The following is a 26440-nucleotide window of genomic DNA, read 5'->3' as shown; positions in this document are numbered from 1 at the left end:
CGGCCCCGGCCCCGCGGCCCCGCCCCGGCCCCGCCCTCTGCCGGTTCTAAAGAGCAGGGTCTGTCCGCCTGGTGCCCCGCCGCTGCCTCGCCCAGGACCCGCCGACCTCCTCCCGCTTCCCGTCCAGGCCTGGCTTCTGTCCTGCGCGCGCAGATTAACGCAAACCCGGAAGCGGATCGGGTGGAATGAAGGTCACATCGCCGTGGTGAGTTTTGCTCTGTGTTGCATTAAGTCTCCGCTTCCCAGGTCCCCGGCATTTCTGTCCCTGGGACGTGGGGTCCCCACAGACCTCGAAATTCTCGCCCGTCTTCCTTCGCCCAGAGCAAATTGAGACATCCCCGTGAGAGCCCGGGGGTCGCTTCCTTTTGGGTTTAAAGTCGTCCGGAGGCTGTTCCCGTCCCCAGTCTTTCTGTTATAGGGCAATGTATACACTATTGTGTAGTTTTTCTGCTCAGAACCTTGTTCTGACTAATCCCGCCCCGCACTATTCAAAGTCCTCACCCGTGAGGTGGATTCTTGCCTGGGGCGCGCCTTGCAGCCTCCCCCTCGTTGGGCCCTGCAGCGCCGCGCCGCAGCCTCAGTCCCGGGGAGGTCGAGTCCTCTGTTGGGTCCTGGGATCCTGCAGACCACATCCTTGTCCTAAGGCGCCGTCGCCCCGCAACCCACCTCCCTCCTCTTGCCACGGCCTGCTGCTCCCCAGGTCTCCCCTCTGCAGTCACCGCTTCCACTGAACCCGCATTGGGGGAGGTCCCAGGGGCCTGTCCTGTGACACGGGGTCTTCTTGCCTGCCGAGCTCCAGCCCCTGGAAAATGCGCTCCTACGGGATGCAGGCATCTTACTCCAAACCCTCCTGCGATTGTGTGGGCGAAGGGATTAGGAGACAGACAGCAGTAGAAAACCTGAGACAGAGAAAAGAAGAATAAGAAAAGCCCATAACAGATGGAAAAATAGAGGATTGGTGAGATGGCAAAAGTGGAGGATTGGTGAGATGGCAAAAGTGGGGGAAAAAAAGACAAGAAAAACTAGGAAAGCAGGAGAAGAAAAGCAACTGGAGAAACGTAGAGAAAAGCTAGATGTACAGAGATGAAGGACGGCAAGGTAGGGGGAGTGGCAGCAAAGAGGGAGGCTCATCAGAGTGAGGGAGAGAGGGAGGGATTTGGAGCCAGGACAGACATCAGAGTGGTGTTTGTGTCAAGGAGAACAGAGGGAGAACCACAGCAGGGAGGACAACTGGGGATCTGAGGTGCCACAGAGTGGGGATAGGGGAGTATGTCAGGGAAGAGAGAATTTAACAGGGAGAGCAGAGGAGGCTCAGAGATGGGAGAAGAGGCAGAAATAGATGGAGACTGAGGACAACTGAAAGATTGGGGAGGAGCAATAAGAGGTTAATAAGTTGCGAGGATGGAGCAGAAGAGGTGGAAGAGAAGGAATAGAGGGAAGAAGGAGATAAACAGCAGAAGAGGAGAGGGGTACAAATGAAAAACAGAATCCCAGGGAGAAAGAAAAAACAACAGCTAGAGAGAGAAGGGGAGAATGAGAGATATGTACAGAATTAGGGAAGGAAGCACCGTAATGAAGACAGAGGGGCTGGGCACAGTGGCTCATGCCTGTAATCTCCACACTTCAGGAGACTGAGGCAAGGGGATTGCTTGAGTCCAGGAGTTCGAGACAAGCCTGGGCAACATAGTGAGACCCCTATCTCTGCCAAAACAAAAAACAACAACAAAAAAAAACAGTAAATAACTGGGCCTAATGGTGTGCACCTGTACTCAGTCCAGCTGCTCTGGAGGCCGAGCTGGGAGGATGACTTGAGCCCAGGAGGTCCAGGCTGCAGTGAGCTGATATCATATCACTACACTGCAGCCTGGACAACAGAGAGAGACACTGTCTCAAAAGAAAACAAGGGGCAAGAGACTTTGGGTTTAGATGAGTGCGTGAGTTCATTGGATATGATTAGTTGTGACATGTTGACTTCCGTGTATATAATCTAACAAAAACTTGTTTAAATTATACAGATGAGATTGAGAATTTCAAAATTTGTATCTATAAGACATGTACATTCTATAAATCTTGGCATCAGGGGTATCTTCCACTTGGAATCCCTATACAGCCAGAGGGAAGTGACTATTCAGTTGTGAATCACTGCCTTCCCTTTTCCTAGGATGGGGTAGGATGTGCGTATTGAAGTGGGAAAAAAGTCACTGTCTGTTATTACATAATACTTTTAATTTAATTCATTAAATAATATCTTGAGACAGGGTCTGGCTCTATCACCCAGACTAGAGTGCACTGTCATGATCTCTAACTGCAGCCTCGACCTTTTGGGCTCAAGCGATCCTCCTACCTCAGCCTTCTGAGTAACTGGGACCAGAGGCATGAGCCACCAAGCCCGGCTAGTTGTTTTGGAAACGGGATTTCACTATGTTTCCCAGGCTGGTCTCAAAATCCTGGGCTCAAAGTATCCTCCTGCCTTGGCCTCCCAAATTACTGGGATTACAGGTGGGATTACAGAGATGACCCACCACGTCTGGCCTACATAGCCCCCCCGCTTTTTTTGAGAGGGAGTTCTGCTCTTGTTGCCCAGGCTGGAGTGCGATGGCATGATCTCAGCTCACCACAACCTCCGCTTCCCGGCTTCAAGTGATTCTACTGTCTCAGCTTCCCGAGTAGCTGGATGTACATGCATGTACCACCATGCCCAGCTAATTTTGTGTTTTTAGTAGAGATGAGGTTTCTTCATGTTGATCCAGGCTGGTCTCTAACTCCTGACCTCAGGTGACCTGCTGCCTCGGCCTCCCAAAGTGCTGGGATTACAGGCGTGAGCCACCAAGCCGAGGCCATAGCAGTTTTTAAAAGGGACGTCAGGGCATGGTGACTCATGCCTGTAATCCCAGCACTTTGGGAGACAGAGGTGAGTGGATCAGGAGGTCAGGAGTTCGAGACCAGCCTGGCCAACACAGTGAAACTCAATCTCTACTTAAAATATACAAAAATTAGCCAGAAGTGGTGGCAGATGCCTAAAATACCAGCTACTCGGGAGGCTGAGGCAGGAGAATTGCTTGAACTCGGGAGGCAGAGGTTGCAGTGAACCGAGATTCCATCACTGTATGCCAGCCTGAACAACAGAGCTAGACTCCGTCTGAAAAAAAAAAAAAGAAAAAGTAAGGAACATCAAAGCCAGGTGTGGTGGCTCATTCATGCCTGTAATCCCAGCACTTTGGGAGCAAATCGCTGAAGGTCATGAGTTCGAGACCAGCCTGGCCTACATGGTGAAACCCTGTCTTTACCAAAAATACAAAAATTAGCTGGCCATGTTGACACATGCCTCTAATTCCAGCTACTCTGGAGGCTGAGGCAGAAGAATTACTTGGACCTGGCTAGGAGGCAGAAATTGCAGTGAGCCACAATTGCACCACTGCACTCCAGCCTGGGTGATAGAGTGAGACTCTGTCTCCCCCACAAAAAAAGAAAAAAAAATTAGCCAAGAATGGTGACATGCCTCTGTAGTCCCATCTACTCTGGAGGCTGAGGCAGGAGAATCTCTTTAGGCAGGAGAATCATGCCACTGCACTCCAGCCTGAGTGATAGAGCATGACCTGGTCTCAAAAAACAAAAAAAGAAATAACAATCAGCTCTTTAATGTTTCCCTTTATAAAAGCAGTAGTCGTGGCCATGCGCGGTGGCTCACACTTGTAATTCTAGCACTTCGGAAGGCTGATGTAGGTGAATCACCTGAGGTTGGGGGTTCAAGGCCAGCCTGACCAATATAGAGACACCCGTCTCTATAAAACTACAAAATTAGCTGGGTGTGGTGGCGCATACCTGTAATCCCAGCTACTTGGGAGGCTGAGGCAGGAGAATTGCTTGAACCCAGGAGGCAAAGGTTGCGGTGAGCCAAGATTGCGCCATTGCACTCCAGCCTGGGCAACAAGAGGGAAACTCCGTCTCAATAAATAAATAAATAAATACATAAATAATAAAATAAAAGCGACTGGTCCTATTCGCGAGTAGTCCCAACACCCCATGACCCAAATTCCTCTCCAAAGGCACCATCTGCAGGAACATCCTATTGGACAATAAGAACTCTGAACATCGCTTTTGGCCAATATAATCGTTCAGACCAGGGAGCCTGCATCAGGTTTTTGTTGTTTTTATTGTGCAATTTGTTTTATGCAATGTTTTCTGTGACCTCAGTTTATAAATTTTCCCAGTACACAGTCTATGTTTTATATTTTATGCACAGTGAACTAGATAACTAAGGGCAATGCATGTATATAAAATTGCTGTATTGCCTGGTGTTACCTAACTGTACCTGTGACATCATAATTGCACCCTCCGACACCGTTCGTCAGTTCTTATTCCTTTTAATGCTGTGTATTTACTTGAACTCATACATCAGAAGGTGGTGATCTTAACATGTATTTCAGTTCTTATAGTGTGTGCTGGTGGGAAGTAGAAGTTGTGGCTTTTTTCTTAAGAGAGAATTGTTTAGAATTCTGCAGGCTGTATAAATGTACTTATTATTTGCTTGCTGGTTTTATCATGGATTACAATGGTTTACTGATTAATATTTAAGATTTCACATACGGCTTTTCAGTATATGATATGTAATATAACTGACACACTGCACTTGTTAATTTCAATAAGTCCCTGTTCTGCGTGGATATAGGTAATTTCATGACAGGTATTCAGAAAAAGATTGTGTTAACTTTTTTTTTTTTTGAGATGGAATCTCACTCTGCCAGTGCAGTGGCACAATGTTGGCTCACTGAAATCTCCACCTCCCAGGTTCAAGCGATTCCCGAGTAGCTGAGACTACAGGTGCCCACCACCATGCCTGCCTGATTTTTGTAATCTTTTCTTATCTTCTCTGTGCTATGATTATTTGACAATACAGAATTTCCATTGATTTTGGTTACCCTTACATAAGCTTGTTGTGGATTATTTACCAATATAGTATGTTGTTTGGTCTTTTAGAATTTATTTGTATACAGTAGAAATTCTGTAAATATGAAAAATATATAGTTTTCTTTTCCTTGATGTGACAGTGATATGTTTTTTGTAGACTGTGATGCACTTTAGGGTCACAGTGGAAAAACACTCCTGACTTTAGGCTTAAACATGTTTCTGCCGTGTCAGTGTTTTGTCATGATATTGGAAATAGGCTTCCATAGAAATGATTTGAAGGACATATAATCGCCCTTTATTTATTAAAGAATCTTACTCCTTTTGTGCTCCTAATCTTTGAAGATCATGTTTGGGAAGTTTAAAGTTAAGTATTTTTTTGTGTCATATTTACACACTTCAGTATGGTTTACCATCTGGACTTAATTGGAAATGTATTGTGTTTATATTTTGTAGATATCTCTTCCAAATGCTTGATGAAAAAGGTGGGAGGATCACTTGAACCAGGACGTTGAAGTCTGCAGTGAGCCCTGTTTTTGCCACCACATTCCAGCCTGGGTGAGTGAGCTAGACCCTGTCTCAAACAAACAAGCCAATAAATGAGAGGTACAATCCCTCCTTTGAAAATAAAGAGATCTTCTTTCCTTTCATCTCTTTTCTTAGGACATTTATTTAGAAAATTTGCAAATGCGTTTTCTGTCTTCTGAGGTAGTCTTTTCTTTTCTTTTCTTTTCTTCTTTTCTTCTTTCAGATGGAGATGGGGTTTCACTCTTGTTGCCCAGGCTGGAGTTAAATGGTGTGATCTCTGGTCAGTGCAATTTCCATCTCCCCGGTACATGTGATTCTCCTGCTTCAGCTTCCAGAGGAGCTGGGACTACAGGCACCAGCCATCATGCCTGGCTGATTTTTATAGTTTTGTAGAGATGAGGTTTCACCATGTTGGCCAGGCTGGTCTTGAACTTCTCATTTCAGATGATCCTCCAGGCTCGGCCTTCCAAAGTACTGGGATTACAGGTGTGAGCCACTGCTCCTGGCCCAGGGTTGTATTTCTGAAGAACTTGGGTACTTGCTTTGAAAGACAAGCAATAGCCAGGTGCGGTGGCTCAGGCCAGTAATCCCAGCACTTCAGGAGGTCAAGGTGGGCCGATCCCGAGGTCAGGAGTTCGAGACCACCTGACCAACATGGTGAAACCCTGTCTCTGCTAAAAATACAAAAAAATTAGCCGGGCATGGTGGCACATGCCTGTAGTCCCAACTACTCGGGAGACTGAGGCAGGAGAATTGCTTGAACCTGGGAGGCAAAGGCTGCAGTGAGCCGAGATTGTGCTACTGCTCTGCAGCCTGGGCAACAAAGTGAGACTCCATCTCAAAACAGAAAGAAAAAAAAAAAAAGCAAACAACAAGATAAATAGCACCTGTGTCTCAGTAGGAAATTAAATAATTCAAACATCAAATGATTCCAATGTAAAGCTTTGGACCTTTAAGTAATTCTGAGCCTCGAGAGGAATGTGGTCCTGCAACCTGAGTCCAGGGGAATGCAGGCGCAACTTCTAAGAGTTTTCCTGGCTGACCCTGGTGGCTCAAGCCTGTAATCCCAATACTTTGGGACACCGAGACTTCCAAGTCACTTGACTTCAGGAGTTCAAAACCAGCTTGGCCAGCTTGGTGAAACCCTGTCTGTACTAAAAATAGAGAGAAATTACAGGTGTCTGCCACCACACCCAGATTATTTTTGTATTATGGTTAGTGTTAGGGTATTCCCCCTCTCTCGGGATGATGCTAATTAGCTGACAGAGATTCTCAACTCTGTTACCAAGTAGAGCCAGGATGAACTATGTGTAACCAATGGCGTCTCAAGTCCTCTTCCCTGAGGACTGATTAGTGTTTATCTTGAAAACACGTACTTAATGGGTTGTATAGAAGAGTGACGTTTCTTTCTCTCTTTTCAACCTCTTAGCTGTTTGCCTCTATTTCCCGTCACATTCTGTCCTGAAGCTTATTTATTAATAAAATAGTTTTTCGTTCTTTCTCTATTATCGTCGTGGAGATGATTTCTCATTTGGCAGAATACTCTTTGTTTTTCAATTATATTTTCTCACATTTAAAAAGTGAAGTAAAGAATATTTCCTGGGCCAGGCACGGTGACTCACAAGTGTAATCCCAGCACTTTGGGAGGCCGAGGCAGGCGGATCACTTGAAGTCAGGAGTTCCAGACCAGCCTGGCCAGCATGGTGAAACCCCATCTCTACCAAAAATACGAAAATTAGCTGGGCGTGGTTGTGTGTGCTTGTAATAGCAGCTACTCCAAAGGCTGAGGCAGAAGAATAGCTTCCATCCAGGAGGCAGAGGCTGCAGTGAGCCACAATCTCGCAACTGCACTCCAGCATGGGCCACAGAGAAATACTCTGTCTCATAAATAAAAGGAAAGAAAAAAGTAAAAAAAGAGAAAGTAATAGATCTCTTTCACAAATGTGCTGGGACAACTAACTGGATATTCACATGGAAAAGAATAATGCTGGATCCCTATCTCACACCATGAAAAATTTTATTTAAAAACAGTAAAAACAAAAGCAAACACACACAAGGCCAGCCGCAGTGGCTTACATCTGTAATCCTAGCAGTTTGGGAGGCTGAGGCAGGCGCATCACGAGATCAGGAGATCCAGACCATCCTGGCTAACACGGTGAAACCCCCTCTGTACTAACAATGCAAAACAGACGGGCGTCATGGCGGCACCTGTAGTCAAAGTTACTGGAAAGACAGGCGGAAGAATGGTGTGAACCCAGGAGGAGGCGCTTGCAGTGATCCAAAATCTTGCCACTGCACTCCAGCATGGGCGAGAGAGCTAGACTCCATCTCAAAAAAAAAAAGGAAAAAAGAAAAACAGCCAGAGAGAGACAAGGAAGGGAGCCCTGCGGGAGGGGGTGTCACTTTGTCGCCCAGACTGGCCTGGACCCCCAGTTTCAGCGATTCTCCCGCTGCTGCGTCCTGAGTAGCTGGGACCTCAGGCTTCAGCCCCGTGCCTGCAACCTTGTTTTGTTTAAGCAGCAAGTGGTGACCTCACTTCTTCCTGGCCTGAGCACTCCGTCCCGCATCCCAGGGGGAGGCCCTAGGGGAGTCTCTGAAGCTGAGCACAGGGTGGACTCTCCCTCCCGAGTGAATAGAGAATGGAAATGGAGAGGATTTCTATTCTGTTCTGTGGGCCGTCAGCATGAAGTCGTACGTTCCACCCAGACAGGGCTTTGCATTTCACATTCTAGTTTGCATGTCCGTTCCAGACAATTCCAGGGCTCTTGAATTATGCCTCAGCCTTCCTGGCTGCTCTCACCTCCAAAAACCCAGAAAACAGAGACACTGGGTGCGACGCCGAGAGACGCACGGTTCCCGCCCCGGCCCCGCTGTCTGCCGGTTCTAAAGGGCAAGGTCTCTCCGCCCCTACCCCGCACAGGCCCCGCCAAACTGCTCGCGGGCCCGCCCAGGCCTAGCTTCTGTCCTGCGCGCGCAAACCCGGAAGGGGAGTCCGTGGAGTGAAGGTCCCACCGCGGCGCGTGAGTTTCGCTCTGTCATGTATTAAGTATGCCCTTCCCAGGTCCCTGGCGCTTCTGTCCCTGGGACGTGGGGTCCCCACGGACCTGGAAATTCTCGCCTGTCTTCCTTCACCCAGAGAAAACTGAGACGTCCCCTTAAGAGTCCAGGAGTTGCTTCCTTTTGGGGTTGAAGTCGTCCGGAGGCTCGTCCCGTACCCGGTCTTTCTATTATAGGGCAGTGTGTACACTTCCTATACCGCAGTTTTTCTGGTCAAAACCTTGTTCTGACTCCTCTCACCCCATGCTTTTTAAAGTCCTCACCCGCGAGGTGGATTCCCACCCTGGGCGCCTCCAGGCTCGCCTCCCAGGCTCCCAGCCCCAGTCCCAGGGAGGCTGCGTCTTCTTCCTGGGTCCTGGGTGCCTGCAGGTGCCACTCTTGTCTTAAGGCGCCGTTGCGCCCCAAGTCCTTCCTTGTGCTGGGCCCTGCTGCTCCCCAAGTCTTCCCTCTGCAGTCATCGCTTCCCCTGAACCAGCGTTGGGCAGGTCCCAGGGGCTTGTCCTGTGACACCGGGTATTCTTGCCTGCCCAGCTCCACCCCCCGGAAAATGCGCTTCTCCGGGGTACAGGCGTCTTACTTCAAACCTCCAGAGTGGTGCTGGTGGCCAGGAGAACAGGGAGAACCACGGAAGGAAGGACACTTGGGTTTTTGGGGTGCTAGAGAGTGGGGACAGGGGAATGTAACAGGGAAGAGAGAATTTAACAGAGCAGAGGAGACCCAGAGATAAGAGGCCGTAATATATAGAGGTTGAGGGCAATCGAAAGATTGGGTAGAAGAGCAACAAGAGGTTAAATAAGGACTGACCGAGTTTTGCTCTTGTTGCCCAGGCTAAAGTGCAGCAGCGTGATCTTGGCTCACCGCAACCTTCACCTCTGGGGTTCAAGTGATTCTTCTGCCTCAGCCTCCTGAGTAGTTATGATTACAGGAGAGCACCACCATGGCTGGCTAATTTTGTATTTTCTGTAGTGATGGGATTTCTCCATCTTGGTCAGGCTAGTCTTGAACTCCTGACCTCAGTGATCCTCCCGCCTCAGCCTCCCAAGGTGCTGGGATTACAGGCATGAGCCGCCATGCCCGGCCTTTAATTTTAATTTTAATTTTTTGAGACACTCTTACTGTTTCCCAGGTTGGAGTGCAGTGGCAGGATCACAGCTCAGAGCAGCGGCAACCTCCTGGGCTCAAGTGATTTTCCCTCCTCAGACTCCGGAGTAGCTGGGACCGGAGGAGTAGCCCAGCTAATGTTTAGATATATATATATATATTTATTTATTGAAACTCTCTTTGTCACCCAGGCTGGAGTGCAGTGGTCTCACTGCAACCTCCACCTCCTGGGGTCAAGAGATTCTTGTGCCTCAGCCTCCCGAGCAGCTGGGGTTACAGGTGTGCACAACTATACCCTGCTAATTTTTCTATTTTTAGTAGAGACCTGGTTTCTCCATGTTGGCCAGGCTGGTCTCGAACTCCTAACCTTGTGGTCTTCCTGCCCCGGCCTCCCAAAGTGCTGGGATAATAGGTGTGAGTCACCATGCCTGGCCTCATTGTTTTCAAAGTATGATATATTTTCAAATATTTCTCCTTTTACCCAAGATTTCATTAGATCTATATTTTTTACCCATTTTAAAATTGTTTCTCTATGAAATTGTGTTCTGTTTACATTGAGGACTGTGTGCTTTCTAGTCTGTATCATATATCGAAAACATTTTCTACTACATGATATGTGATGTTCGGTTGTTTCAGTGTGTACTTGATAATGATACCAAGGACCTTTTTTCTTTACCCTAACATGAAAATTTAGTTGAAGTAGCCTATTCCATTTTCTTTTCTTTTGTCATCAGAAAAAATGGTGATCTGTGAGCTTCTAAGTAAATGTCTTCCTCTGGTCCATAATATTCTCTACAGATGTTGAAGGATGGGCTGGATTGACTTGGAACCTTGGTTTAGCAGAGCCCATATGTTCATGAGAAAAATATTTGCTCAGATCTCATTTCTACGGCTGCCTCTTTTTCAGTGTTTCAAAGACCTATTGCTATGTGTGCACAGTCGTGCGTATTTTGAACACTTTTTTGGGAGTGAGTAATTGTATGTTTGGGATTGATGCCATCAGAACCTTACAACTTGAAAGAAGTTTGCTTTGCTCAGGTGTATAAAAGATAGTCCTGGAATTTGTGTGTGTTTGTTTTTCTTTGAGATGGAGTCTTGCTCTGTCGCCCAGGCTGGAGTGCAATGGCATGATCTCAGCTCACTGCAACCTCCACCTACTGGGTTCAAGCAATCCTTTTGCCTCAGCCTCCCAAGTAGCAGGGACTGTAGGCGTGAACCCCTACACCTGGCTAATTTGTGTGTTTTTAGTAGGGATGTCACCATATTGGCCAGGATAGTCTCGAACTCCTGACCTCGTGATTTGCCCAGTTTGTCCTCCCAAAGTGTTGGGATTACAGGTGTGAGCTACCTTGTCTGGCTGCTTTTTTTTTTTTTTGTAAGATCAAGTGTCACTGCATTCCATCCTGGAATCATCTTAGATCACTGCAACCTCTGCCTCCCAGCCTCAAGTGATCTTGCATCATCCTCCCAAGTAACTGGGGCCGCAGATGCATGCCACGAGCCCTAGCTAATTTTTTGTATTTTTGGTAGAGATGGGGTTAACTATGTTGCCCATGTTGGTTTCAAACTTCTAGGCTCAAGTGATCTGCCTGCCTCAGCTACCCAAAGTGTTGGGATTACAAGGGTGAGTCACCACTCCTGGCTGGTCTTGGAATTTTCTAGAGGGGGAAGACCAAGACAGCCTATTGGGCCTTCCAGGCCATCACATGGGATTCAGCCGCACCTCGTTCCTCCTCACCTCAGAGCTTCTCAGGATAACTTGGTGAAATGTCTCCTGCTGTGAGCCTCGGTGAGGCCACCTGTAACATAGAGGTGAGGAATAAGACCAGGAAAGCTCAGTCAGAGTGACACTGACTCCTGAAATGACTGACAAAATACAGTGTGTGGCTTTTCTTCTGGGAGCGGTTACTGCCCATTTTTAACTCAAATTTCAAGTGGATTCCAGTTCTCCAAGATGAGCAAAAACAGGGGATTAGACTCAAATCACCTTGAACCTTATCATCTCAGAGCTTTCACCCACCTACACGACTCCATGTCCCCTGCAGGCCTCGCCACTGAGCTCTACAATCCTGCATCCAGTTGTCTCCTCAGCTCTCTCCTGGGACATCAAACAGGCATCCCCACCTTCAGGTGTCCATAAGTGACTTCCTAAACCCTAAACACATTCCCTTGCAGTCTGCACATCTCAGTTGAGAGTGACTGTGTACTTCCAGAAACTTAGCCGAACTTGACAGTATGTGTTTTAAATATGGGAAATATATTACATTATTTGTAAGTGTTGTAATTTATAATATAAAGAGAAACTTACATGTATACGTGAAAAGAGTGAGAAGATAATCACTTCCAATTTTTTTTGTTTTTTTAAGACAAATTTTTGCTCTTGTGGGCCGGGGGGAGTGCAATGGCACGATCTCGGCTCACTGCAACCTCTGCCTCCTGGGTTCAAGTGATTCTCCTGCCACAGCTTCCCAAGTAGATGCCCCGATCATTTTTGTATTTTTAGTAGAGATGGGGTTTCACCATGTTGGCTGGGCTGGTCTCCACCTCTTGACCCCAAGTGATCTGCCTGCCTACACCTCCCACAGTGCTGGGATGACAGACAGTCCTGAGTCACTGTGCTGGGTCCTTCTTTTGAGTTTCTGATTAGCCTTTCCAAAGGAGGCACTCAGATATGCATCATGCATCTATGTCAGGGAGCAGAGGGGTAACTTTGAATAGAAGGGGAGTCTTGTTCCCTAAGCGGTTTCCACCTTGACTTTTCTCTTTTGCTTAGTGATTTGGGGCCCCAAGATTTATTTTCCTTACACACAGCCCAACCTTCATCCCACCTCTGGTCCACATTTACTGTTCTGTGTGGTTTCTTTTTTTTTTTTGGAGACGGAGTCTTGCTCTGTCACCCAGGCTGGAGTGCAGTGGTGGGATCTCGGCTCACTGCAAGCTCCGCCTCCTGCTTCAAGCAATTCTCCTGTCTCAGGCTCCTGAATAGCTAGGATTACTTGTGTCCACCACCATGCCCAGCTAATTTTTGTATTTTTAGTAGAGACAGTGTTTCACCATGTTGGCCAGTCTGGTCTTGAACTCCTGACTCCATGATCCACCCACCTCTGCCTCCCAAAGTGCTGGGATTATAGGCGTGAGCCACTGCACCCAGCCTCACTGTGATTACTTTTGTGCCTTTGCCATCCACTGTCTGGATCCTGGTGAGAACAAGGCCCCAAGGGGAGAGCAGAGCCAGAACGTGGGGCTGTGCTGGGCTCACCCCCTCTGAGTGGAGCTCAACCCTGGCTTCACATTAGAGTGCAGAACATTTTGCAAATAGAGCTTTTGTGCTGCTTTAGCAGGGATTCTTATTCTGAAGGGATGGAGCCCACCCTCAGTAATAGCTGCAGTGGCCCAGGTGCTTGTCATCTGTGTGCAGCATTGAGCATCGAAGCTCTGTGTCCTCCATTTCTGAGGGCTGAGCTCAGTCTGTGAGATGAGGGGCTGTCCTCTGGATGGGGTTTGATGAGGGATGAGTCTGTATCCTGAAAGGGAGATCAGTGCAGCCCAGCCCACCCCTGCTGCCTCGTGTGTGGGGGCTTCTCCAGGAGGGGAGTGAGATCTGAAGACTGAGGTCAAACATGCACTTATAGGTCTTCCTGTGGGGTTTTCTTATCTCTCCATGATCTCTGGTGCAGTGGGCAGTGGGGGAACATCTTTCTACATGGTGAGGTCTCCCCGTTCATGTGTTTTTGTCAGAGGAAGGGAGTGAGTCATTTCTAACACGAAGTCTTACCTTTTTTTTCACATATAGGATTGATTTCTAAAGACTCATGTTACATGAGGAAGCAGCTGAGAAGAGGAAAGGAAAGGAGGCAGGCATGGCCCTTCCTCAGGTGAGTGATGTTCCTCTGGGGATTAATCTGTCTCTTTCCTTTCTGAAATGCCAGGTGTTGTAGTAGCCAGTCTTTTCTGAGTCTGAAGCATTTTGCCTGACAGGTTCGCTCGCACTCACCCATGCCTGTCCTCAGTTCCTGTCACCTGCTCTGAGATTCCATCTCCTGTGACCCAGTGACATGAACTTGGGAAGAGGCTCCACTGGGCATGGTTGTGGGAAGGGCTCACACCCTATCTCTACTAAAAATACAAAAATTAGCTGCATGTGGTGGTGCATACCTGTAATCTCAGCTACTCAGGAGGCTGAGGCAGGAGAATCACTTGAACCCGGGAGGTGGAAGTTACTGTACACCGAAATTGTGCCACTGCATTCCAGCCTGGGAGGTGGCAGAAAAAAGAGAGAGAGAGAGAAGGTGTCACTCTGTGGCTTCGTTCTGGAGTACAATGACACAATTCAGAGTTTACAGCAGCCTCAAACTCCTGGGCTCAACGAATCCCTAATTTAACCCCCCAAAGAGCCTGAATAATAGACATGGGTCACCGTATGTATGTATGTATGTATGTATGTACGTATTTCTTTATTTTAGGATGGAGTCTCACTCAGTCACTAAAGCTGGAGTGCAATGGCACCATCTCGGCTCAATTTAACCTCCCCCTCCGGGTTTCAAGCAGTTCTTCTACCTCAGCCTCCCAAGTTGCCTGGACTACAGGCACGCACCACCACACCCAGCTAACTTTTGTATTTTTAGTTGAGACAGGGTTTCATCATGGTTAGGCTGGTCTGGAACTTCTGACCTCGTGATCTGCCTGTCTCAGACTCCCTAAGTGTTGGGATTAAAGGTGTGGGCTACTGTGTCCGGCCTTATTTTTTATATTATATTTTTATTTTGTTGTCCAGGCTGGAGTGCAGTGGTGCAATCATAGCTCACTATAGCCTTGATATCCTGGCCTCAAGTGATCCTCCCATCTTGGCCTCCCAAATTGCTGGCATTCCTGATGGCAGACAGCCAACCTGGCCTGACTGCACGTTTTTGAGATGGAGTCTTGCTCTGTTGCCCAGGTTGGATTGCAGTGGCAGGATCTCAGCTCACTGCAACCTCTGCCTTGTGGCTTCAAGCAATTCTTTTGCCTCAGCCTCCCGAGGATCTGGGATTTCAGGCATTTGCTGCCACGCCTTGCTAATTTTTTTGTACTTTTTTTTTTTTTTTTTTTGAGACAGAGTCTCGCTCTGTCGCCCAGGCTGGAGTGCAGTGGTGCAATCGCAGCTCACTGCAAATTCTGCCTCCCGGGTTCATGCCATTCTCCTGCCTCAGCCTCCTGAGTAGCTGGGACTACAGGTGCCCACCACCACTCCCGGCTAATTTTTTTTTTAATTTTTAATAGAGATGGGGTTTCACCATGTTAGCCATGATGGTCTAGATCTCCTGACCTCGTGATCTACCCGCCTCAGTCTCCTAAAGTGCTGGAATTACAGGCGTGAGCCACCGCGCCCGGCCATTTTTTCGTATTTTTAGTAGAGATGGAGTTTCACCATATTGGTCAGGCTGGCTGAACTCCTGATCTTGTGATTCTTCCAGCTCGGCCTCCCAAAGTGCTGGGATTATAGGCCTGAGCCACTGTGCTTGGCCAAACTCTGCACTTTTAATGACTCGTGGTGGAATGGGAAGTGGAGATAGGCATCATTGGTACAGGATGCTTTATTACATCATTGAATTTATTTTATTTTTTATTTTTTTGAATTGACTCTCATTCTTTCGCCCAGACTGGAGTGCAGTGGTGTGATTTCATTTCCCTGTAGCCTCTGACTCCTGGATTACAGTGATTCTTTTGCCTCAGCCTCTCGGGTAGCTGGGATTAGAAGTGCACACCACCACGGGTGTAATGGCATGATGTGTGTGTATGAACACATGGATGGATAAGCCCATGGTTTATCTAGAAAACACATTTGCAATAAGTTTTATTTTTTATAATTGTAATGATTTTAAGTATTTTTCATTGTTGTCAACTGTCATCATAATGAGTTAATAGTAAGAAGGGTCCAGGCTTGGTGGCTCACGCCTTTAATCCCAGCACTTTGGGAGTCTGAGGTGGGTAGATCAAGATGTCAGGAGTTCAAGACCAGCCTGGCTAAGATGGTGAAACCCCGTTGCTACTAAATATACAAAAGTTAGATGGACACGGTGGCAGGTGCCTCACATCCCAGCTACTGGGGAGTCTGAGGCAAGAGAATTGCTTGAACTTCGGTGGCACAGGTTGCAGTGAGCTGAGACATTGTGCCACTGCACTCCAGCTTGTGCAATAGAGTGAGACTCCGTCTGGGAAAAAAATAAAATAAAATAAGAAGTATTGTGAAGGATTATATGCATGCCCATGTGTGTCCATTCAGTGACCTTGTAGGATGCTCCATGTTCTTACTCTCGGACCTTTATCACATTCTCTCCACTAGATAAACCTGTGTCAGTTTAGTTTAAAGCTGTGTCTGTCACTTAGGTGTTTATGTTCACATGTGAATCCCAGACGTCCGGATTCAGGTGCTCGTGTTGATATTTTTAGCTATTTGATTTGTGGCAAGTTTCCTAGAGTGTGTGTGATGCAGTTGACTCCAAGTACAGATCTTTCTTCATGGGATAGTATGTTATTTTATGGCTTATGACACGGGAAGCACTTAGAACAATGTATAGCACGTGTGAAGCATTCAAAAATGTTAGTCATGGCTATTGCTGTGATCATGACAGGTTTTTTGTTTTTTTTTTGGAGATGGAGTATTGCTCTGTCACCCAGGCTGAAGTGTAGTTGCATGATATTGGCTCACTGCAACCTCTGCCTCCTGGTTTCAAGCAATTCTCTAGCCTCAGCTTCCCGAATATCAGGGATTACAGACACCCATCACCACGCCCAGCTAATTTTTGTAGTTTTAGTAGAGAAGGGTTTTCAGTATGTTCCCTGACTGGTCTCGAACTCCTGACCTCATGATTCACCTACCTCGGCCTTCCAAAGTGCTGGGATTACAGGCATGAGCCACTCTGCCTGATCAATCATGATAGTTTTTAGATTCAGATTTCCTTTCAACGACATTGCACTTTGTCCTCTCTGAAACAGCACTTGTATTTTAGCTCACCTAGAGACTAAATGTCAGCTGTATGTGGAACGTAATATCTGACATATCTGTAGAGAAAACCCTGTCTTTTTTTTTTGTTTTTTTTTTTTTGTTGTTGTTGTTTTGAGATGGAGTCTTTCTCTGTTGCCAGGCTAAAGTGCAGTGGTGCGATCTCGGCTCACTGCAACCTCCCAGACTGCCTGCCTCCCAGACTCAAGCGATGCTCCTGCCTCAGCCTCTTGAGTAGCTGGGAGTACAGGCCCACAACATGACACCCAGCTAATTTTTTGTATTTTTAGTAGAGACGTGGTTTTGCCGTGTTGGCCATGATGGTGTCAATCTCTTGACCACATTATTTGCCTACCTTGGTCTCCCAAGGTGCTGGGATTACAGGCGAGAGCCACTGCCCGTCATTGCTTTTTTTTTTTTTTTAGATGGAGTGTCAGTCTGTTGCCCAGGATGGAGTGCAGTGGTGCGAAATTGGCTCACTGCAGCCTCCATCTCCTGGGTTCAAATGATTCTCCTGCCTCAGCCTCCTATGTAGCTGGGATAACAGGTGCCTGCCACCACACCCGGCTAATTTTTATGTTTTTAGTAGAGACAGGTTTTCACCACGTTGGCCATGCTGGTCTTTTTTTTTTTTTGAGACGCAGTCTCGCTCTGTCGCCCAGGCTGGAGTGCAGTGGCCGGATCTCAGCTCACTGCAAGCTCTGCCTCCCGGGTTGACGCCGTTCTCCTGCCTCAGCCTCCTGAGTAGCTGGGACTACAGGTGCCCGGCACCTCGCCTGGCTAATTTTTTTTTGTATTTTTAGTAGAGATGGGGTTTCACCATGTTAGCCAGGATGGTCTCAATCTCCTGACCTCGTGATCCACCCGTCTCAGCCTCCCAAAGTGCTGGGATTACAGGCTTGAGCCACCGCGCCCAGCCCATGCTGGTCTTGAACTCTGGACCTCAAATAATCTGTCCGTGTTGGCCTCCTGAAGTGTTGGGATTATAGTCATGAACCACCATGCCTGACCCTGTGTTTCCTTTTTATTTATATAGTTTTATATTGTCCATAAAATCCAGACTTCCCTAATGACTGATGGGATCTTAACATCTTTCAAGGAAAAGTATAATAAAATGCAACTATAGGGAAAAAATATTCAAAAATACCTTAACTTGGTTTTGTCAGAACATGGTCTTTGATCAAATACATACTTATTTTCTCTTTTCTCATTTCCTGTGAAGGTAATAACTCCTACATAATGTTTTGTGGAAATGTGTGTTTCATTTTAGGGACGCTTGACTTTCAGGGATGTGGCTGTAGAATTCTCATTGGCAGAGTGGAAATGCCTGAACCCTGCGCAGAGAGCTTTATACAGGGAAGTGATGTTGGAGAACTACAGGAACCTGGAGTCTGTGGGTGAGGAAAATGTCCCTGCAGACATGAGGAGTCTGCTCTTGTCTATGTTGGCTCTTCCTGGTTTTGCATTCTCTTTTGTGATTTTGCCCCATACATGTTTTTTTTTTGTTTTGTTTTTGTTTTTTGAGATGGAGTTTCACTCTTATTGTCCAAGCTGGAGTGCAGTGGTATGATCTCGGCTCACCAAAATCTCCATCTTCCAGGTTCAAGTGATTCTCCTGCCTCAGCCTCCCAAATAGCTGGGATTACAGGCATGTGCCACCATGCCCAGCTAATTTTGTATTTTTAGTAGAGACAGGGTTTCTCCATGTTGGTCAGGCTCGTATCTAACTCCCGACCTCAGATGATCCACTCACCTTGGCTTCCAAAACTGCTGGGATTACAGGCATGAGCCAACGTGCCCAGCTCATTCTGGTTTTTGAGGAGCATCACAGAAGCGTCTCTCACTGGCACTGTGACAATGTTCATCCCATAAACTAATGATCATCTTCTCTAGGCAGCAGTCAGTGGTGTTGAAATTCCTCCCAGCAAGGATGTCATTCGGGCTCACAGCCTCATATGTATGAGGCTCTTGACTGAACTCTTGTTCATTTCACATTTTCATACCAATATGTGTCGTTCAGTTTTTTTTTTTTTTTTTTGAGGCGGAGTCTCGCTCTGTCACCCAAACTGGAGTGCAGTGGCCGGATCTCAGCTCACTGCAAGCTCTGCCTCCTGGGTTCACGCCATTCTCCTGCCTCACCCTCCCGAGTAGCTGGGACTACAGGCGCCCGCCACCTCGCCCGGCTAGTTTTTTGTATTTTTTAGTAGAGATGGGGTTTCACCGTGTTAGCCAGGATGGTCTCGATCTCCTGACCTCGTGATCCGCCCGTCTCGGCCTCCCAAAGTGCTGGGATTACAGGCTTGAGCCACCGCGCCCGGCCGTCATTGTTCATTTTTAACAAGAAAACCTATGTTCAGTTTTTTGTAGGATCAACCCTGTAGCAGATATGGTTTTAATCAATGTTGTAGAGGGAGCTTGTGAGATTGAATGAGATTTCCATAGTTTAATTCTACTGTCATTTCCTTAAGATACACAGTGGCTTTCAAGTTGCTCATTTCTATGGTTTTTTTTTTTGGTTGTTTATTCGTTTGTTTTGAGTCAGAGTCTCTTGAGTGCACTGGCGTGATCTTGGCTCACTGCAACCTCCACCTTTTGGGTTGAAGTGATTCTCCTGCCTGAGCCTCTTGAGTGGCTGGGATTACAGGCATGTGTCACCACACCCGACTAATTTTTGGTAGTTCTATTACAGATGGCAGTTTCGCCATGTTGACCAGGCTGGTTTTGATAGCCTGACCTGACGTGATTCAGTGGCCTTGGATTCCCAAAGTGCTGGGATTACAGGCATGAGCCACTGCCCATCCGAGTTTGTTTTTAAGGCTGAATACTATTCCATTTTATGTGTGTACCACATTTTCCTCCTATATTTATCTGTTGATGGATATCTGGGTTGGTTTTTTCTCTTTACTATTATAAATAATACTGCGAGGCTGGGTGCGTTGGCTCATGTCTGTAATCTCAGCCCATTGGAAGGCTGAGATGGGTGAATCACCGGAGGTCAGGAGTTCAAGACCAGCTTGGCCCACATAGTGAAACCACATTTCTGTTAAAGGTATAATTTCTTTTTTTTTTTAAGATGGCATATTGCTCTGTCACCCAGGCTGGAGTGCAGTAGCGCAATCTCAGCTCACTGCAACCTCTGCCTCCCAGGTCAAGCAATCTCCTACCTGAGCCTTCTGAGTAGCTGGGATTACAGATGTGCACCACCATGCCCGGCTAATGTTTTCTATTTTTTTAGTAGAGACAGTGTTTCACCATGCTGGCCTGGCTGATCTCGAACTCCTGACCTCGTGATTCACCCTCCCATCCTCCCAATGTGCTGGGATTACAGACGTGAGCCACTTCACTCAGCCTGGCTCTGTTTTCACAAACTCATCTCTACCTACTCAGCCAGAGGATCCTTGTTCACTCCAGTGGTCTCCTACGTTGCTCTACTGTACTCTTCATAGTTTACTTGTTTTTGTGTGTGTGTGTGTGTATGTATTTCTGGAATCTACACAAGGGATTTTGTTGAGTATATTCTTGAATCTAGAAATCAGAGACATTTAACTTAAGAGATGTAAAACTGCTGCCGGACGCGGTGGCTCAAGCCTGTAATCCCAGCACTTTGGGAGGCCGAGACGGGTGGATCACGAGGTCAGGAGATTGAGACCATCCTGGCTAACACGGTGAAACCCCGTCTCTACTAAAAAATACAAAAATCTAGCCGGGCGAGGTGGCGGGCGCCTGTAGTCCCAGCTACTCGTCGTCTATTTCCACAGACGTGCATGCACAAAGTTCACTCCTATATGCCCTTACTTCCTGCCTTCCACACTTACCCTTCCTTTCCTGGCCTTGCCTCACATGATACATTGATCTGGATGCAAATACAATTTCTTTCCACCCTATTGATTTTGTAATCCTGAACACCCCAATTTCCCTGTGAGCCCCTCCCCTCCAACACTACTCTGAGTAAGTCAAGCCCTTATTTATCCACTGGACAAAATTATAGGAGGCTGCCTGAATCCATGTGTGCAGGGCATCATGACTCAGCACATGATCCATGAGGGATGACTTGGCACCACTGTCAGCAGCACAGCTCAGCCTTTGTATCCCTCTTGATGTGCTTCTTTCTGTTCTGCTTGTATTTTCTGTGTGTGGTCATTTCCTGTACTGCCTGGGCTATTATGCCTAAGTAGATGTCGTGAGATCCTTCAGGCCCAGGATCAAGTCTTGTTCCTCACTTACTGTGTGTGCAAATGGGATCATGTACATGAACACTGTGGGCCTGCTGTCGTTATATGAGAAATAATGTTAATTTGCCTCCAGGGTTTTTTGTTTTTTGTTTTTTGTTTTTTTCCTTGAGATGGAGTTTTGCTCCTGCTGCCCAGGCTGAAGTTCAATGGCAGAATCTCAGTTCATTACAACCTCCACCTCCCGGGTTCAAGTGATTCTCCTGCCTTAGCCTTCCAAGTAGCTGGGATTACAGGCATGTGCTACCACACTGGCTAATTTTGTATTTTTAGTACAGATGGATTTTCCCCTGTTGGCTAGGCTTGTCTCAAATTCCTGACCTCAATGATCTATCTCAGCCTCCCAAAGTGCTGAGATTACCGGCATCAGCCACTGTACCCGGCCTCTTTTTTTTTTCTTTTCTTTTAATGGAGTTTCCCTCTACTTGCCCAGGCTGGAGTGCAATGGTGCAATCTCGGCTCACCGCAACCTCCACTTCATGGGTTCAAGTGATTGTCCTGCCTCAGGCTCCCAAGTATTTGGGATTATGCCTGGCGCAAAGCTGGCTAATTTTTCTATTTTTAGGAGATGGGGGTTTCTCCATATTAGTCAGGCTGGTCTCGAACTCCCAACCTCAGGTGATTTCATCCACCTGCTTTTTAAAACAAGTGAATACTATTAGATGACTTAATATACATTTTATACTACAGTCTCAACTTCCTTTGTTTAATAAGATTTGTCAGTCTTCAGTGATGTTGATGAGATGCCCCTTTTCCTGTCTCACTTATTTCACTGTTCTGTCAGAAATAGCTTAGACTGGCCAGCTGCAGTGACTTTCGCCTCTAATTCCAACACTTTGAAAGGCTGAGGTGGGTAGATGTCTTGAGGTCAGGAGTTTGAGACCAGTCGGGCAAACATAATGAAATCTTGAATCTACTAAATTAAAAGAAATTGGATGGGCGTGATGGTTCACGCCTATAATCCCAAAATTTTGGAAGACCGAGACGGGCGGATCACCTGAGGTCAGAAGTTCGAGACCAGCCTTGCCAACATGGTGAAACCCCGTCTGTAGTAAAAATACAAAAATTAGCTGGGTGTGTTGTTATGCACCTGTAATCCCAGCTTCTTGTGAGACTGAGACAGAAGAATCACTTGAACCTGGGAGGTGGATGTTGCAGTGAACCATGATCATGCCACTGCACTCCAGCCTGGGTGACAGAGTTAGATTCTGTTTCCCAAAAAAAAGAAAAAACAACACCAACAACAAAAAATTAGTCAGACATGGTGCATGTGTCTGTAGTTCCTGCTGCTCAAGAGGCTGAGGCACGAGAATCTCTTTAGGGAGGGGAATCGTGCCACTACGCTCCAGCCTGGGTGATGAAGCATTACTCAGTCTCAAAAACAGACAAAAAAAGAAATAAACTGGAAAGCTTAAGATATAGAAATTTATTTCTCATGAATCTGGAAAGTGGGAAATCCAAGAGCAAGATGTCAGCTAGATTGGTTCTTGGTGAGAGCCTTCTTCATATAAATATGAAGTGTCATACTGAAGTATCACATTTACACACTTCAGTATGATTGACCATCTGTAGTTAATTGGAAACCTATTGGTGTTTATATTTTGTAGATATCTCTTCCAAATGCATGATGAAGGAGGTCTTGTCAACAGGGCAGGGCAATATGGAAGTGTTCTACACAGGGACATTGCAAAGACATGAAAGTCATCACATTGGAGATTTTTGCTTCCAGGATATTGAGAAAGAAATTCATGACATTGATTTTCAGTGTCAAGAAGATGAAAGAAATGTCCATGAAGCACCCATGACAAAAATTAAAATGTTGACTGGGAGTACAGAACGATATGATCAAAGGCAAGCTGGAAACAAGCCTATTAATGATCAGCTTGGATCATGCTTTCATTCGCATCTGCCTCAACTCCACTTATTTCAGATCAAAGGTATAATTGCTAATCAACTTGAGAAGTCTACCAATGATGCTCCCTCACTTTCAACATTCCAAAGAATTTCTTGCAGGCCCCAAATCCATATTTCTAATAACTATGAGAGTAATTCCCCAAATTCTTCACTACTCGCACAAAAACAGGAAGTGCACATGAGAGAAATATCTTTCCAATGTAATGAGAGTGACAAAGCCTTTAATTGCTCACTCTTAAGGAAACACCAGATAATCCATTTAGGAGACAAACCATATAAATGTGATGTATGTGGCAAGCTCTTTCATCACAAGCAGTACCTCGCATGCCATCAGAGATGCCACATGGGTGAGAAACCTTACAAGTGTAATGAGTGTGGCAAGTCCTTCAGTCAGGTGTCATCCCTTACATGCCATCGTAGACTTCATACTGGAGTAAAACCTTACAAGTGTATTGAGTGTGGCAAGATCTTTGGTCAAAATTCAGCCCTTATAATTCATAAGGCAATTCATAGTGGAGAGAAACCTTACAAGTGTAATGAATGTGGCAAGACTTTTAATCAACAATCACACCTTTCACGTCATCATAGACTTCATACTGGAGAGAAGCCTTACAAATGTAATGTTTGTGACAAGGCTTTCACATGTCATTCCTATCTGGCAAACCATACTAGAATTCATAGTGGAGAGAAACCTTACAAGTGTAATGAGTGTGGCAAGGCTTTTAATCAACAATCAAACCTTGCACGTCATCATAGACTTCATACTGGAAAGAAACCTTACAAATGTGAAGAATGTGACAAAGTTTTCAGTCAGAAATCAACCCTTGAGATACATCAGAGAATTCACACTGGAGAGAAGCCATACAAATGTAAGGTTTGTGACACAGCTTTCACATGTAATTCACAGCTGGCACGACATAGAAGAATTCACACTAGAGAGAAAACTTACAAGTGTAATGTGTGTGGCAAGACCTTCATTCACATGTCATACCTCGTATGCCATCGTAGAGTTCATAGTGGTGAGAAACCTTACAAGTGTAATGAGTGTGGAAAGACATTCAGTCACAGGTCATCCCTTGTATGCCATCATAGACTTCATAGTGGTGAGAAACCTTACAAGTGTAATGAGTGCAGCAAGACCTTCAGTCGCAGGTCATCCCTCCTATGCCATCATAGACTTCATAGTGGTGAGAAACCTTACAAGTTTAATGAGTATGGCAATAACTTCCATCACTGGTCATCCCTTGTATACCAACGTAAACGTCATACTGGAGAGAAATCTTACAAATGTACAGTTTGTGACAAGGCTTTCATGCGTAAGTCAGTCCTGGCAATACATACTAGAATTCATAGTGCAGAGAAACCTTACAAGTGTAATGAATGTGGGAAAGCTTTTAAGCAACAATCACACCTTTCACGTCATCATAGAATTCATACTGGAGAGAAACCTTACAAATGTGAAGCATGTGACAAAGTTTTCAGTCGCAAATCAACCCTTGAGACACATAAGAGAATTCACACTGGAGAGAAACCATACAAATGTAAGGTTTGTGACACAGCTTTCACGTGGAATTCACAGCTGGTACGACATACAAGAATTCACACTGGAGAGAAAACTTACAAGTGTAATGAGTGTGGCAAGACTTTCAGTCACAAGTCCTCCCTTGTATGCCATCGAAGACTTCATGGTGGAGAGAAATCTTACAAATGTACGGTTTGTGACAAGGCTTTCATGTGTCGTTCCTACGTGACAAAACATACTAGAATTCATAGTGGAGAGAAACCTTACAAGTGTAATGAGTGCAGCAAGACCTTCAGTCACAGGTCATCCCTTGTATGCCATCATAGACTTCACAGTGGTGAGAAACCTTACAAGTGCATTGAGTGCGGCAAGACCTTCAGTCAGAAGGCATCCCTTCTATGCCATCGTAGACTTCATAGTGGTGAGAAACCTTACAAGTGTAATGAGTGTGGAAATACCTTCCGTCACTGGTCATCCCTTGTATGCCATCGTAGACTTCATAACGGAGAGAAATCTTACAAATGTACAGTTTGTGACAAGGCTTTCGTGCGTAATTCTCTCCTGGTAAGACATACTACAATTCACACTGCAGAGAAACCTTACAAGTGTAATGAATGTGGGAAGGTTTTTAATCGACAGTCACACCTTTCAAGTCATCATAGAACTCATACTGGAGAGAAACCTTACAAATGTGAAGCATGTGACAAAGTTTTCAGTCGCAAATCACACCTTAAAAGACATAGTAGAATTCACACTAGAGAGAAACCTTATAAGTGTAGTGAGTGTGGCAAAGCCTTTAGTGAGCAGTCAATGCTTATTCACCATCAGGCAATTCATGGTTTAGGGAAAGTTGACTAATGTAATTGTGTCCGGAATTGGTGGGTTTCTTGGTCTCACCGAGTTCACGAATGAAGCCACGGATCCTCACGGTGAGTGTTACAGTACTTAAAGATGGTGTATCCGGAGTCTGTGCTTTCAGATGTTCAGATTTGTCCACATTTTTTTTCTTCTGGTGGGTTCATGGTCTCACTGACTTCAGGAGTGAAGCTTCAGACCTTTGCAATGAGTGTTATAGCTCATAAAGGCACCGTGGACCCAAAGAGTGAGCAGCAGCAAGATTTATTGTAAAGAGTGAAAGAACAAAGCCTCAACAGTGTGGAAGGGGACCTGAGTGGGATGCTGCTGCTGGCTGGGGCAGCCTGCTATTATTCCCTTATTTGACCCCTCCCACATCATACTGATTGGTCCATTTTACAGAGAGCTTATTGGCCCACTTTACAGAGAGCTGATTGATCCATTTTTACAGGGTGCTGATTGGTGTGTTAATAAACCTTTAGCTAGATACAGAGTGCTGATTGGTGCGTTTACAATCCTTTAGCTAGACACAGAGTGCTAGACAGAAAAGTTCTCCAGAGTCTCCACTAGATTAGCTAGATACAGAGTGCTGATTGGTGCATCCACAAACACTGAGCTAGACACAGAGTACTGATTGGAGCATATACAATCTTCTAGCTAGACATAAAGTTCTCCAAGTCCCCACCCGACTCAGGAGCCCAGCGGGCTTTGCTTAGTTGATGTTGCGCTGGGGTCACAGGCAGAGCTGTCCGTCAGTCCCGCACGTTCACACTCTTCAGCCCTTGGGTTGTCAATGGGACCCGGAGTCATGTAGCAGGGGGCGGTGCCTGTCGGGGAGGCTTGGGCCACTCGGGACCCCACAGGGCGGGGTTGGGCTCAGGCATGGTGGGCTGTAGATCCTGAGCCCTGCCCCATGGGGAGGCGACTGAGGCTCCGTGAGAATTCAAGCGTGGCGCAGTTGGGCTGGCAGTGCTGGGGGACCCGGCGCACCCTCCCCAGCTCCTGGCCCGGGTGCTAAGCCCCTCACTGCACGGGGCTGGCGGTGCCAGATGCCCACTCCAAGTGTAGGGCCCGCCAAGCCCATGCCCACCTGGAACTCTGTAAGCGCCGTGCACTGCCCCTGTTCCCACCTGTGCCTCTCCCCCCACACCTCCCCACAAGCAGAGGGAGCTGGCTCCAGCCTCAGCCAGCCCAGAGAGGCGCTCCTAAAGTGCAGTGGCGGGCTGAAGGACTCCTCAAGCACTACCAGAGTGGACACAGGCTGAGGAGGCGCCAAGAGTGAGGGCTGCTAGTGCATTGTCACCTCTCATGATGATTGTCACAAAGTCTTCAGTAATGCTACAACCA

At 46.5% G+C, this 26440-nt stretch overlaps 1 protein-coding gene across 4 annotated transcripts; it reads left to right on the top strand.

The window, feature by feature from the left end:
* The first annotated feature begins 54 nt into the window (after positions 1-54).
* LOC108523832 (zinc finger protein 808-like) lies at positions 55-25296 on the top strand. 4 transcript variants are annotated; one of them, XM_017864627.1, is made up of 6 exons: positions 5829-5945; positions 11868-11871; positions 13067-13110; positions 13416-13466; positions 17844-17970; positions 22410-25296. In XM_017864627.1, exons 1-6 carry the CDS (start codon positions 5829-5831, stop codon positions 25094-25096), a joined length of 3030 nt encoding a protein of 1009 aa, XP_017720116.1. In that variant the 3' UTR covers positions 25097-25296. The 4 variants fall into 4 exon arrangements, with proteins under 4 accessions (XP_017720099.1, XP_017720116.1, XP_017720103.1 ...); XM_017864610.1 differs by lacking the exons at positions 5829-5945; positions 11868-11871; positions 13067-13110 and adding exons at positions 55-205; positions 5362-5463 and having other exon boundaries at positions 13385-13466; XM_017864614.1 differs by lacking the exons at positions 5829-5945; positions 11868-11871; positions 13067-13110 and adding an exon at positions 8397-8453 and having other exon boundaries at positions 13385-13466.
* The last annotated feature ends 1144 nt before the right edge of the window (positions 25297-26440 follow it).

Source organism: Rhinopithecus bieti, unplaced genomic scaffold, assembly GCF_001698545.2.
Source record: "Rhinopithecus bieti isolate Rb0 unplaced genomic scaffold, ASM169854v2 scaffold_2723, whole genome shotgun sequence".
NCBI lineage: Eukaryota > Metazoa > Chordata > Mammalia > Primates > Cercopithecidae > Rhinopithecus > Rhinopithecus bieti.
Note: the sequence above shows the minus strand (reverse complement) of the source record. Positions and strands in the feature narration are given on the sequence as shown.